This window comes from Rattus norvegicus, chromosome 13, assembly GCF_021556685.1.
Source record: "Rattus norvegicus strain SHRSP/BbbUtx chromosome 13, alternate assembly SHRSP_T2T, whole genome shotgun sequence".
Lineage (NCBI taxonomy): Eukaryota > Metazoa > Chordata > Mammalia > Rodentia > Muridae > Rattus > Rattus norvegicus.
Window position 1 is genome coordinate 65,265,399 of NC_141546.1, and position 13,190 is coordinate 65,278,588.

Genomic DNA, 13,190 nt, shown 5'->3' on the forward strand with positions numbered 1-13,190 from the left:
GAAAAATGAGGCTAAAAGAAACTCCAAAATTAAAACATTTCATATAATATTGAGTCCCAGGAAATCAAAGTAGAAATGGCATCATTTCATAACCACCTCTTAAAAACTATGAAAGAAAAATGGTACGATCGTGTCCATCTCAGAAGTCATTAAACTAGCCAGAAGAAATTAACCAACAGTGAGTTCTTTCTAATTGGAGTTTTTGAAAATGTATCAAGCTGGATGCGTAGGGAGTTTGAAATTAAGGAAAGTGAAAAATAAATTTAGTCGTAATAATTATAGTCTTTCACAAATTTATATACATATATAGAGAAAATGTGTACTGTTTGAATTTTACTTATTTACAATACCATATATGGGCTTCGCTTGAAGTTTTAATATTCAATACACATGGGAGCTTCTAGTAGGCAACTACTGGAAATGGGACACGGAAGATTCCAGGCCGATGCCACATATTTAGGACTATGAAGTTGTATAATTAAAAGACCTTGTAACATTAATAATAATATTCAAAGAAGTCTTGAAAGTTCGTGAAATATTAATTGTTGTGTAGAAGGAAGAGGCAGTCATGAAGAAGCAGAGACAATTGGACATTGATTAAAACCAGAACAAGTTCTCAAACCTGAAGTGTTAATTGACAACAGCCAACAGTTTAAAAATAAAGAAAATAAAGCCCAAGAAAGTCCCACTGGAGTAGGCAATGATGTACTTTAATTGTTTTCAATTAATTAAATATGACAGCACATAAGAGAGCTCACCAAGTGTGAGTTAAGAAACTAGGTAAGAAATATTTAGGTGACTCGTTCTCCTTTCCTGAGTACTGAGTGAGATCAGAGCCATGCGTATTTATTAGTTTCCTGATGAAATCTATCCTACAGCTTACTCATAACCATTTTTATAACAGCTGGATTTTCTTGTTCTAAAATAGGTTTAAGAAGTTTATGTCCTAACAGTAAATAATAGATGAACTATTGGAAAAAACCCATAAAATTGTCTTATTGCCCATACTTATTTACTAGAGCAAACAACACCAACTTACACTACTTTCATAGTTTCAAAAGAGTTTAGCTGCTAGATGAATTAATGGCATGCATAATGTAATGCCCCAGTACTCAGCACAGTAAAGGACGGAATCCTGTCATCTGTGACAAGGCAGGCAACCAGAAACTGTTATAAGTGACACATGCCAGGCACAGAAAAAGAAGTACTGTGCGATTCCATTCCTAGGTGGGATAGACCAGGTTGAGAGTTGGATGGTGGTTGGCAGAGACTCGGGGCATGAGCAGGAGGGAGTGGTGGAAAAGTCACAGTGAATGGGTACTGAGTTATGGTTAGTCTTTGAAGGCTGGGGGCTCTGGGAAATACCGTGAGACAGGCAGGAAGGAAAAGCACGTTCTGATACTTCTTGTATGAGCCGAGTTAAACGACTCCGGCATTTTATTGCATAGTCAGGTAAACTCAGAAAAAAATCAAAAAGATAGAGACAGGATTTTGAAGATCTCTACCATAACATTTGATAAATGTTTAATCTGGTTAAAGCATTACAGTAGACAGAGACCGAAATGCTATAATATTAATAATATTAATAGATAATAACTTTTAGGCTTCTCTCTATCATACATACATACATACATACATACATACATATCTCAGTTAAAACATACATTTAAAATATTGCACTAAAATTAAAAGGAGGAATAGGCTAGCTTTGATTTCATGATTTGCATAGGACTGGAGAAGAAACTTTTCTATGAATGGCACTGACACAGGGCACAGCAGTGTAGATGGTGCCAACAACACCAGTGAGACTTACCACGGTACCGTAGATAGCCAAGGAGCCATTACCCAGTTGTCGGATCCTGTGGCTAATCTCTATGTCAGCCCCCTTGCGACTCCATTGGATGGTTGGGGCAGGGTCTCCTTTCACTTCACAATTTAGGATTGCATTCCCGCCGAGTGGTTCAATCCAGTTAGAGGGGTAATCACCTTTGAAGACTGGGGGCTCTGGGAAATACCGTGAGACAGACAGGAAGGAAAAGCAGGTTCTGATACTTCCTCTATGACTTTTGACACACTTAGGCATATAACTTAGCAAGCAGGGGAAAGTCACTTTAAAAGGTCATGAGTTTTCAGAGTCATCACTCTTACTAATCTCCAGTAATGTCAACTCAGTCCTTGTGTGGAGGAAATGCCCTTCATGTCAAATGATCTCTTTAATTTACTTTTTCCTTACCTTTTGAGTGTGTGTGTGTGTGTGTGTGTGTGTGTGTGTGTGTGTGTGTGTGTATGTGTGTATATGTATGTGTGTATGTGCGTGTATATGTGTGTGTGTTATACATGTGTTTATTGTGAACATATGTGTCTGTAGGTGTTGTGTGTGTGTAGATCAAAAGTTGATGCTTATGTGTCTTCTCCAATCACTCATCAATTTATTTATTGATGGAGAATCTCCTTTTGAACCAAGAACTCATCAATCCCAGCCTCTATCTATCTATCTATCTATCTATCTATCTATCTATCTATCTATCTATCTATCTATCTATCTATCTATCTTTCCCCTTTGTCTGTCTCCTGAGTGCTGGGCTTGTAGGTGTCGGGGTTTGGGCATCCAAACTCACATGCACCACAAGTCCTCTATCCACAGAGCCATCTCTGCAGCCCCTGTTTACCTTTGAGTTGAAACTCATGGTTTCTTTTTTCCTCATGAATCTATACATGTTCAGACATTGGGATAATAAACTACAGTTATGCTGTATTACATAATAGTGAGGCAACAAACTTTCATTATGAATAAATCAGAAAGGGAAAGTGGAACACGGTCACCTACCTTTCACATAAACAAATCCAATCGCTTTCACAAAGCCAACGCTGTTCTCTGCTGTACACACGTAAGTGCCCGAGTCCTCCTTTGACACCTTCTCAATAACAAGTTCACTGTGTCCATTGACGCTGTCAAAGTGGGCTGAGGAAACAGATTAGGAAACAACACAGATGCCTCTCAGTGACCTAGGAAAATGTCACAGCAGCGTAATATTTTGCAAGTTAGATTTATGAGCAAGTCAGCAATTGAACCCTAACTGAACAAGAGAGCCCTTACCAGACAGCCACCCTGGAGCTATTTACTGTGTCTATAGACACTCATTTGAAGGACCAAAAACAGCCCGTGGAACAGGAAAAGAGAACGAAAACAAACATCTCTCCGCAGTATTTTAAAGTGTTCCTTTCATCTCAGCCTGCTGCTTAAATCAGGCTGAGGATTGCTCTGAGCTTCAAAAACCTTTCATTCAGAAATATGGCATTTTCCATCCCATTTATCTCACCGCCAGTTTTCTTCCCAAACAATTTACATCAATGGTGGGAACACCTTTTCAGTTGTAATCCAACTGACTTGGCAGGCTGCGGGGGAAATCATGAAAACACACCTCCGTTGGGCAATGACAGCACAATGATCAAATCTATAATAACTTAAAATTCCCCACAAATCATAAATGCCGAGGATGTAAATATTTACAAAGGCAGCTACAGTATTTGAGTGAGAGCATAATGTGAGCCTGCTAATGAATTAGGACGCTAACATAAACAGCTGCCGTCGACTACATACATACGGCTTCCTTGTATGCATTGTCTCACCTACTTTTAAAGAACCCCATTCAACTACATTAGGTGGGAAAACAGGCTTCAAAGTTTAAATGGCAGAATTAGTAACATGCCTTCGGAAAAGAGCTCTGATTTTTGGATAGCACCTTTCTTTATAAAGGAATGGCATGTAAGTTCTAAGATAATATAGCTGATGAATACCAGTCATTCACAAAATTCACCATGACAAATCTCAAGCTATCACTCCTTCTCCAGCAGGGCATTTGGTACGTGCATGTGAGAACTGTGAAGACAGGACAACCTCATTACTCACAGTGTGCTTATACTCATTATTGGTGGCACCTTTGGTGATGAAATTAAACAAGTGTATATATGCACATGTGTGTGGCAACAATGAGAAGAAAGCTATGGATCTAAAAGAGAACAAGGAGGGATATAGGGGAGTTTGGAGGGAGGAAAGGGAGAAATGATATATTATAGTCTCAAAGATCTCTCTCCCTCTCTCTCTCTTTCTCTCTTTCTCTCTCTTTCTCTCTCTCCCTCTCTCTCTCTCTCTCTCACACACACACACAGACACATACACACACAGACACACACAGACACAGACACACAGACACAGACACACAGAGATACAGACACAGACACAGACACAGACACAGACACACACACACACACACACAACGCACAGTGGCACAGTGGCTATAAACTTGATGTGCCAACTGACCTCTTCATTTCTGAGGTTCATTTATCCAGCAAGAAGCACTGTGTTCTGTAAAATGAGTGAATCTGCAGGTCTCTACCAGCAGCCCCCAAACCCACTGGTCAACAATGCAGGTCTAGAGGGCAAGTGTAGATGCCCAAGATACATTCAATACTGTCTCCTTTCAGGGACAGGGTTTTTTTTTTTTTTGGTTGGTAACATTTTATTCATAACATACAATTCATTGTTTCATGATTCATTTCAAAAGAATAAAGAGTGAGTGTGTACTAGGGAAAAACACAGTACTTTACAGAATTTAATTTTTGGCTCTATTTATTTGCCTAATTTACTGATACCACCTCCAATAGCAGAGGCTCGCTTGTAGCTCACCAAGTAGTTGAAGTTGACCCCAAACTCCTGATTCTCCTGCCTCCATCTCTCAAGTAGGGGGATTGCGTGTGATTTCCCGCTCCCAGCCATTTCACAGAATAGAAAGAATCAACTCCTCAGGGGTCTCCCAAGAGGACATAGAGACCGGGCCAGGCTGCTGACTGGGTGCATGCATTTATAGCTGAACCATCACCAACCTGGAATAATATTGTTGTTGAAGGTCCACGTTAGTTTGGGCAATGGAATGCCAACGGCTTTACAACTTAGCCGTAGCTGCTCTCCTTTATTTAATGACAGGTCTCCAGGAAGTTCGGTAAAAGTGGGAAGGGCATGAACAGTCAGGGTCACAGTATGTGTATCTTCACCAGCAGCATTGTTAGCAACACATGTGTAGGTGCCAGCATCTTCCAGCTAAATAAACAAGGTTTTCCAAGAATCAGTATATGACGACCTCCTACATAAAGCACACAAAATTTCAGCACCGCTTCTGCCAAGGAGAGCTCTTACCTAATGGTGATCTAAATTTCCATCTTTCAGCATAAATAATCATGTTAGACTTTGTGTTTTATTTTAATTTAAAGTGTAGGAGCTGAAGCGTAAACCCCACACCACACAGAACTAGAATGATTATTTCATAAGACCTTAGAAATCACCACCGGGTCAGCTGCTCTGTAATGTGGTAAAGGAACAAAGAACCCCAAGGTTGTTGGCATCTTGACAACAGAGTGGACCTTCAGGGTAAAATGATCAAAGACCAAAACCATCAGAGGACACTGTGGGATGAAGGCTAATGCTTTTCCGGAGTCTCCCTTGCCGAGTCCAATGGCCAACTTCATCATTCCCTGGACTTGACCTCCTCGTCAGTCCCGAACTGAGTTGGAGGGTCTGCACTTGGGTGTCACTTTGGTAGTTTCCCAGCTCCATCCTTCTTGTGTTTTCCCCTTAACATCAGTGTTTTCATGTTGACTCGTGAGGAATTCAGTCTTTGGTCCCCCTTTAGTCTCTCTCTCTCTGGTCTCAGACCCTTGAGGATCTCATCTAGTGTCATAGCTTTAAATGCCACTCACAGGCTGATGATGTCCTGTGTCACATCTAGATCTTATTTCAAACTTCTAGCAGTTGAACTTGTTCCTGCTTCTGTTTGGAGGGCTGCAGCTATAATGGGACAAGCCAGGGGTTGACAGTGCCCCTTCCCTTGCCTCTGCAGCCTTCCCTATTTTCATTGATGGCTCTGTTATCCTCCTCCTTGCTCTGGCTTTCGGACTCAGGTACCTGGTGTGGTCTCCATTTTTCTCTGATTCCTTTTCTCAGTTATTCTCTTTCTTTGCTCTCACTGCCTGCTGGTTTCTCAAAGATACCTGGCTCATTCTCACTTAAGTTCCTTGATGTTTCCCAGAGCCTACATAAAGCAGAGTTGTTCAAAGAGAAGGTGCTTATAAATACAGCATGAGTTGGTTGAGTGTGTCCAGATGCACTGAGGTTATGTATCCTAACTGGTTTACCCTAGTCTAAAATATTAAAAATATTTGTTTTACCTGAAGCACTAAAAGAATTGGAAATATAAAATTTATCACCATTCAGTATAGAAACAATGTGAATTTGGTTGCGTGCTTTTTTCACGCTTAATGTTTCTCCACTTAAATACCACTAACTGTCCAGGTTATGAAAACCTAGGTTAAAAGTCTGTTTTTATTGAAATTAAGTGTTGAAGCATCTAGTTCATATATATTACTTGCAAAAAGAATTTTACATATTACTCATGCCTCCTGTCTGCTAGGTATAAGATGTCTCATTGCTAGGATCCTCTAAGTGTATCCACGGCGGTACTGTCTCACAGATTTTAAACTTATTTCCTCAAGTCTCTGGAGGGTGAGGCACATGGGATTAGGGTGGAGGGGTGGGGACATCCTCTGGGAGACAGGGGAGGAGGTATGGGATGATGAGGAACAGTCAGAGCGCAGACTAGGAGGGGAAAAACAACTGGACTGTAAAAAAAGATTTAATAATAATAATAATAATAATAATAATAATAATAATAAACAACTTATTTCCTCAATCATCTCCTTAAGACTTAGAAGAGCAATTGCAGCCAAAGGCAGATTTCCCTGTAAACTGAGCAGTTTCTGCTTGATCGCTACTGTTCTACAGATGACTGAGGGTATTAATCATCTCATTTCAGTAGCTCCAAAGAGTTTCCATTTTTAAGACAATTATTAGACAGGGTTATTTAAAAACCTGCATAGAGAAAGGCACGCTTTTGGCATTTTTCTTCATCGTACTTAAATTCACAAGAATGTCTTACATCTTGTCATCCCTGTACACGGTTATGAGCACCAAGAACTGTACGACAACTTGGATTTTTTCCTGATACAAATTTTCACAAAAATAAAATAATAATTTCAGGTAGAAGGGTACTTATTGGTTTCAGCCCTTTTGTTAAATACACTTTGAATTCCCAGGAGATAAAACGAAATGCAAGAGCAACTAATCTTACACTGAATTTATAAGAGTATTTCCTTTCAGTCTTAAAGGAAATACTTCCGAGCTAGATTGCCAAAATGAAGAGGGGGAATTAGCTGCTTGGCTCTACTGTGTCTACTCATGTCCATTAAACTTACCACAACATTTTCCAAGACGAGTTCTCCATATGGCTGGGCAGTGTACTTCCCTAACAAGTTGGCTAGAAGAACGCTGTCTCTTTCCCAGTGAATTGCAGGCGTGGGGATTCCATCAGCGACACACGGGAGAACAACTTGAGAGTTCTCGTTGACGGTGTAGTGTACTTCTGTGCTTTGGATCCTAGGTGGTACTATGAAGAATTTAGACACAGTCACCCAGAAAATTGAGCTCATATTGAAAGTCAACTCATTAAAAACATCCCTTTGAGGGCTTTGTCATATTTTGCTAGGAGTACAAACAACAACAAAAAAACAAAAACAAACCTAAAACTACGAAATAAGTCTATTGTATTGAGTGGAACACATTCTCGCTTGCAAATAATATTTATTCTTTGAAAATTTCACATATGTGTACAATGTATCTTCATTGGGTCCACTCTTCCTCCCCTGTACAATGCTCTCCACAACCCCTCCAACAAGTCTTCCTCCAAACCTCATGTCCTTTCCCCCTCTCTTTTTATTGAAAATAGATTTTTTTCTCATATAATATATACTGATTATGTTTTCCCTCTCTCCACTCCTCCCATCTGGATCCGCCCCTTTTCTGTCTCCCATTAGAAAACAAATAGGGTTCTAAAGGATAATAATAAAATAAAATGAGATAAAACTAACACATCAGAATTGAGCAAAATAAGGGAAAAGAAGGAAAAGAGCCTAAGAGAATCAGAGACCCACTCAGTCACACACTCAGGATTAAAGGTATGTGCCACTGAAATATTGTTTTTTAACTCACTGAGTTCAAGACTAATCCCCATAGGTATTCACCTATGTGAGGATGTGAGGACATTCACTGGGACATGGACAAGCCACCAGTGGCCACCCACCAAAAACAACAACAACAACAACAACAACAACAACAACAACATCAACAACATCAACAACACCCCTTTCCAGCAGCCAGCAGCTACCAATGGCTTCTAATCTGGGGCGAAGCATTAGTAATCCTTTTCTCAAGCAAGCTTGAATTTTTGCCTGGTTCTATCTTTGGAGATCATCCACTATTTTACTTTCTTGTTGGGGACTTTGCAGAGTAACTTTCAATCACTTTCTTGCTCCTTCTCCACTCATCAGACCCTCCCTTACCTGTTTACTCATCCAACTTTATGCTCACTTCCTTAAGTAATAAAACAAGGCAAAACTAAACATGATAACAGCAATGCAAAAAACAAGTCATGGAGTTCAGTTGGAATTGGCTGACCCATCTAGGTGTGGGGCCTGCCCTGGTAGGGTCCATGGGCACACACCTCTTTCAAGTTTTGTTGTTTTGTGGCATCTTGTAGCATAAGACGGTCTTGAACTCACTAGTCAAGGATTTGAACTCCTGATTCTCTTGCCAAGCCTCCCCAAGCATTCGGATTCCAGGCCAGTGCTAGCTACCATACCTTGCCCATAGTAGATTTCTTTTCATTCTCTATTTGGTTGAAATAAAAAAAAATAAGGCTATGACTTTATGAGTCATACATGGTACTTTTGATATTTAGGCCTCATTTTAGAGATAGTCTATAAATAATCTGAAAATAAACCATTTATCAGACCTATTTGTAAGTTAGAGGAAGGTTAATTTCTTTTTTCCTATGACTAGGGTTTTAGTTTTAATGTTTCAAGTGATGGTAGTGCAGGAAGCAAGGGGGTGGGGCAGAGACTTGGAGATAAAGCTAATTAATTAATTAATTAATTAATGGGAAAAATCCTGCCCTTATTGCATACCTGTTTGCACGGGCACTGAAGCTTAGATTTAAAAATTTTGTCAGTAGTTTTGTCGTTACTTGACACATGGACAATTTTAATGAACTGTCTGCAAATATTTGAAAGGTAAAGATGAACTTGAAAAATCAAAATTTTACAAATTTTCAACAAAGCAAAATAGACCTTAAAAAATAGAAATTGGAAAAGTTGAATTTACTGTTGTTTCCTACCAGTGAAATTAATATTCTATCATTAGTTTTCAAATATACAATAAAGCTAATTTTTAATCTTGACATTTATTTTTTAAAATATATTTAAAGATCCCTTTTTATGTGTATGTGTGTTTTTATTATGTGTATATCTGTGCATCACATTTGTGCATAGTGCCCAGGGAGGCCAGAAGAAGGCATTGGATTCCCTGGAAATGGAGTCAGAGACTGGTGAGAGCGGCCACGTGGGTGCTGAGAATTGAACCAGGGTCCTTGAGAAAAGCAGCCAGTGCTTTTACCAACTGAGCCATCTCTCCAGCTCATCAGTGCTGATGCTTAGATATTTTGTTAATATCGTAATACAATGAAAAAAATTGTATAGATGAATGTTGTGTTACTTTAAAATAATGAATCCAATGAATCTTTAGCTCTCATAAGGCTCAACTGGGTCAACTTTTAAGTACTTTTAAGCCAAAATGACTCGAAGTTTTAAGAAGTGAAACAGAAGAGCCACAGAACTCATGTGGTCACCACATAATCTAGACAAACCCCCAACAATCACAGTATGAAGGGGATGTTAGCCACACACTCATTTTCCTGGAAATGCTGATGTCATCTCTCACACAGATGTGTGCACACACAAGCAGTTGCAGCATACTGAGTGTGGACTTGAAAGTCAAGCACATGCTCTTCTCCACACATCCACTCTGGCTTTGACTCCCACCACATTTTTTCTTGGTGACTTCCATTGAAAGGAACAGCTTGATACAGCAGATGGAGATAAATCGTGTTAAACAACCTACCATGGACGGTGAGTGTGGTGCTCATGCTGCTTGATCCCGCCATGTTAGCGGCCATGCATGTGTACTGACCAGCATCATCGGGTTGAGCAAATGCTATCTGCAGAGCTCCTGAGTTCAGGATGCGCTGGCGGATGGATTCAGTGAGAGCATGCCCATCTTTATGCCAGGTGATGTCAGGTGGTGGGGAGCCCTCTGTCTCACACAGGAGGGAGACAGGCTTATCCATAGTAACAACATATTCCTTTTGATGAGAACTAATGGCTGGAGGAACTGAAAGACAGAAGGTTCAAACTGAGTGTACAAATTACCTCCTATGGTCTTCTGTTCTGTACTTCAGTCTTGTTTGGAACATTAAAATTCATGAGCCTGTTTCAGAAAAATGGTTTTTATAAATTGACAAGTGTAAGCAACAGTCAATTTTAAACAAGATAAGCATCTATTCATGAGGTTTTGGAAGGGTCCCATTCAGAAGAGTCTTTCAGAAAGTCATGAGGGTCTACAGAGGTATTTTAACATACACCAACTTTATGATTCACTTTAGGTACTTAAACTTCCAAAATGGAATCCTTCAAACTTTGTGAAACACTCGACTGCTCAGAGATACATTCAACCCCTGTGTCTTCCGGAGAGCTTGTCATGATGTCTCAGAGCAGACAATATTTACAAATGAATACACAGACAAATGAATATACACACAAATTCTTCCCATTTCAGAAACTGGCTAAGGGATTCCCTTCCTAGAATTTAAAGCAACCACTCACTTAGGCATTGCTCTGGATTTTCTGCCAAGACATAGATCATCCACCATAGAAAGAACCGAAATACTTATGAATATCCAGGCTAAGATTATTTATAGTGACTAGCATTACCTGGTTGAGTGTTCCCAGTGCACACTATATCTGCAAGGGGAGACCCTTTCTAGAATCTCTCAAGCCTCTGGTGTCCTCAGTTATCTGTTTATGGAATGTTTAGATACTATCCAATATTTAATGTGTGTCTTTGTCTCTCCATTGTTCAACCATTCTAACAATCTGGTGAAGAAAAATTCAAAGCTGATGCTTCTTTTCTATGACCACAATGTTGCCGAAATTAATAAATAATTTTGACTTCTAATAGTTTGTGACTGCAGTGCATTCAAAACTACTCTCTTCTTAAATAGTATTCTCCTCTAGCCCCCAACTAGGTTTCCTCTGCCTCCCCAGTATATTCCCCTTTATCAGAAGTCAAAGCAAATGAGCTGGCACAGGACTTTGTCCTTGGCTTTCTTCTCTGTCCATGCTCTTTCCTTAGGAAATCTAATTTTAATCATATCTAATAATTAATACCAATTGCAGATGATCTTTTAATCTGGCACTTTACACTTGCCAAGAACTCTAATACAGAGTCAATGTTCTACCTGACATCAACATCATGAATTTTAAGTTTCCTATCATGGCTTCCTATCATCCAGTGCTAGGAGTTAGCTTGTCATCCATCAGTGAAAGGGGGTATGGGTTCAGCACCTGAAGGGCCAAAAGCTGCTTACTTGTGGCAATTTAACTCTTTAACTCTACTATTCTGTGGCCCAAATCCCCTGGCTTCTGACAATTTAACTCTTGCTGATAGCAGCAGGAAACCAAGACAAAAAGCTTAGTTCCTTGGGCTCTTTTCAATCTGGCTCAAGATCCATCCCCCCCCCAAGTAAGAGGTTCAGGGTTCATTAACCCTTAGTGAACCAGAGAGAAAAAGAAAAGGAAGAAAGGAAGAAAGTCAGGCGCTCTCTCTCTCTCTCTCTCTCTCTCTCTCTCTGGTCAGGCCCGACCACCTGCTTCATCAATTTCACAAGTGCACATGCATACTTATATACATACATATATACCTACATCTTACATATGTATGCACATATATACACATAGACAGAACCGAACATATATACATTTGGTGGATGGAACAGAGGCACAATAGCTACCCTTATTTTTTTCTTCAGCCTTTTTATACCTTCTTCGACAAAAGTTCTTTATAAAATTACCTCATAAAATGTCACACAAAAGGAGAGTTATAGAAGGATAGTGATAGCAAATTTAGTGTTTCAGTCCATAGCTCTTTATAAGTTCAAAGCAACAGTTTCACATGGCCTTATTTTATCATTGTGCACACCTGTGGCTTCTATCCTTGAACCTGACCTAGAATGAATGTTTTTCCTTGATTACAAAGGAAAAAAAACAGCTGGAAAGGAAAGGATCAGTTCCAAGCCTGTTTCTCTTCTTAGTGTAATTTATGAATGCTCATTGAATTCCTTATTACGCAGTCTTTATTTATTACCTATGAGGAGGGAGCATGTTTTATTCTTAATTTTAACTTTATTACATCTTTCTGACAAAACAACTAAAACTATTTCCTTAAGCTTTCTTCCTAAAATTATTTGAACAGAATCAGGAACTCTAAAGTCATTAATTCATCTAAACACTATTAATTCATGCAAATTCATCTTTATATTGATCTGCAGGAAATTTGTCCAATAGGGTGGGCTGATGCCCAGGAATCATTAGGTTATGTAATAGTGGCTGGAAAGGCATATCAGCAGCAAGAAGCAATCATGAACCAAAGCCTCTGGGGCTGTGTCTCTCCAGAGTACACCCATTGCAGCCATGCAAAATGGCAGGCCATCTCCAGGAAACTCACTTGTTTGCCATAGCCTTTTCTAGATGGCTCCTGTCATGCTAGTGTTCCCTCATCGCACTTCCACTCCCTCAAGCTCAAACTTGAACCCCATGAAACATGTCTTTTCTAACCTTCAAATGTATCAACAGTCTTGGTTTTCATACCTTCACAGACATTTTTAATCCACAACTTTCCCTAACTCTTGTGCAGCTCACATTTTGGCTTCCTCTCTCAGACCATGATACCTTGGCCAGACAAATCTAACCACTCTTCTAATCCCATTCCTTCCTATTCCCAAAGATAATATCTACACCGTACCCAAAAACATCTAGTTCAAACAGAACCATGGTCCTGGCTGCACCCTTCCTGTTGTGCAAGAATGAAAGTTAACTCCACCACAATGGATCTCTGGTCCTTCAACAACGGCCCTGTCTTGGTCTATCGTCCTTCATGCTTTTCTGCCCTCTCCTTTGCTCACCACTGTCTG

The 13,190-nt window shown here is 39.7% G+C and overlaps 1 protein-coding gene across 2 annotated transcripts in view; it reads right to left on the minus strand.

Annotated features, from left to right (window-relative positions):
- Positions 1 to 13,190, minus strand: part of Hmcn1 (hemicentin 1) — a 457,385-nt gene that overhangs the window by 53,670 nt on the left and 390,525 nt on the right. For both annotated transcript variants that reach the window (NM_001271292.2, XM_087580179.1), the window contains 5 exon segments: positions 1,814 to 2,004; positions 2,828 to 2,962; positions 4,885 to 5,098; positions 7,306 to 7,496; positions 10,064 to 10,333. In NM_001271292.2, the coding sequence (NP_001258221.1) occupies positions 1,814 to 2,004; positions 2,828 to 2,962; positions 4,885 to 5,098; positions 7,306 to 7,496; positions 10,064 to 10,333 (1,001 nt within the window).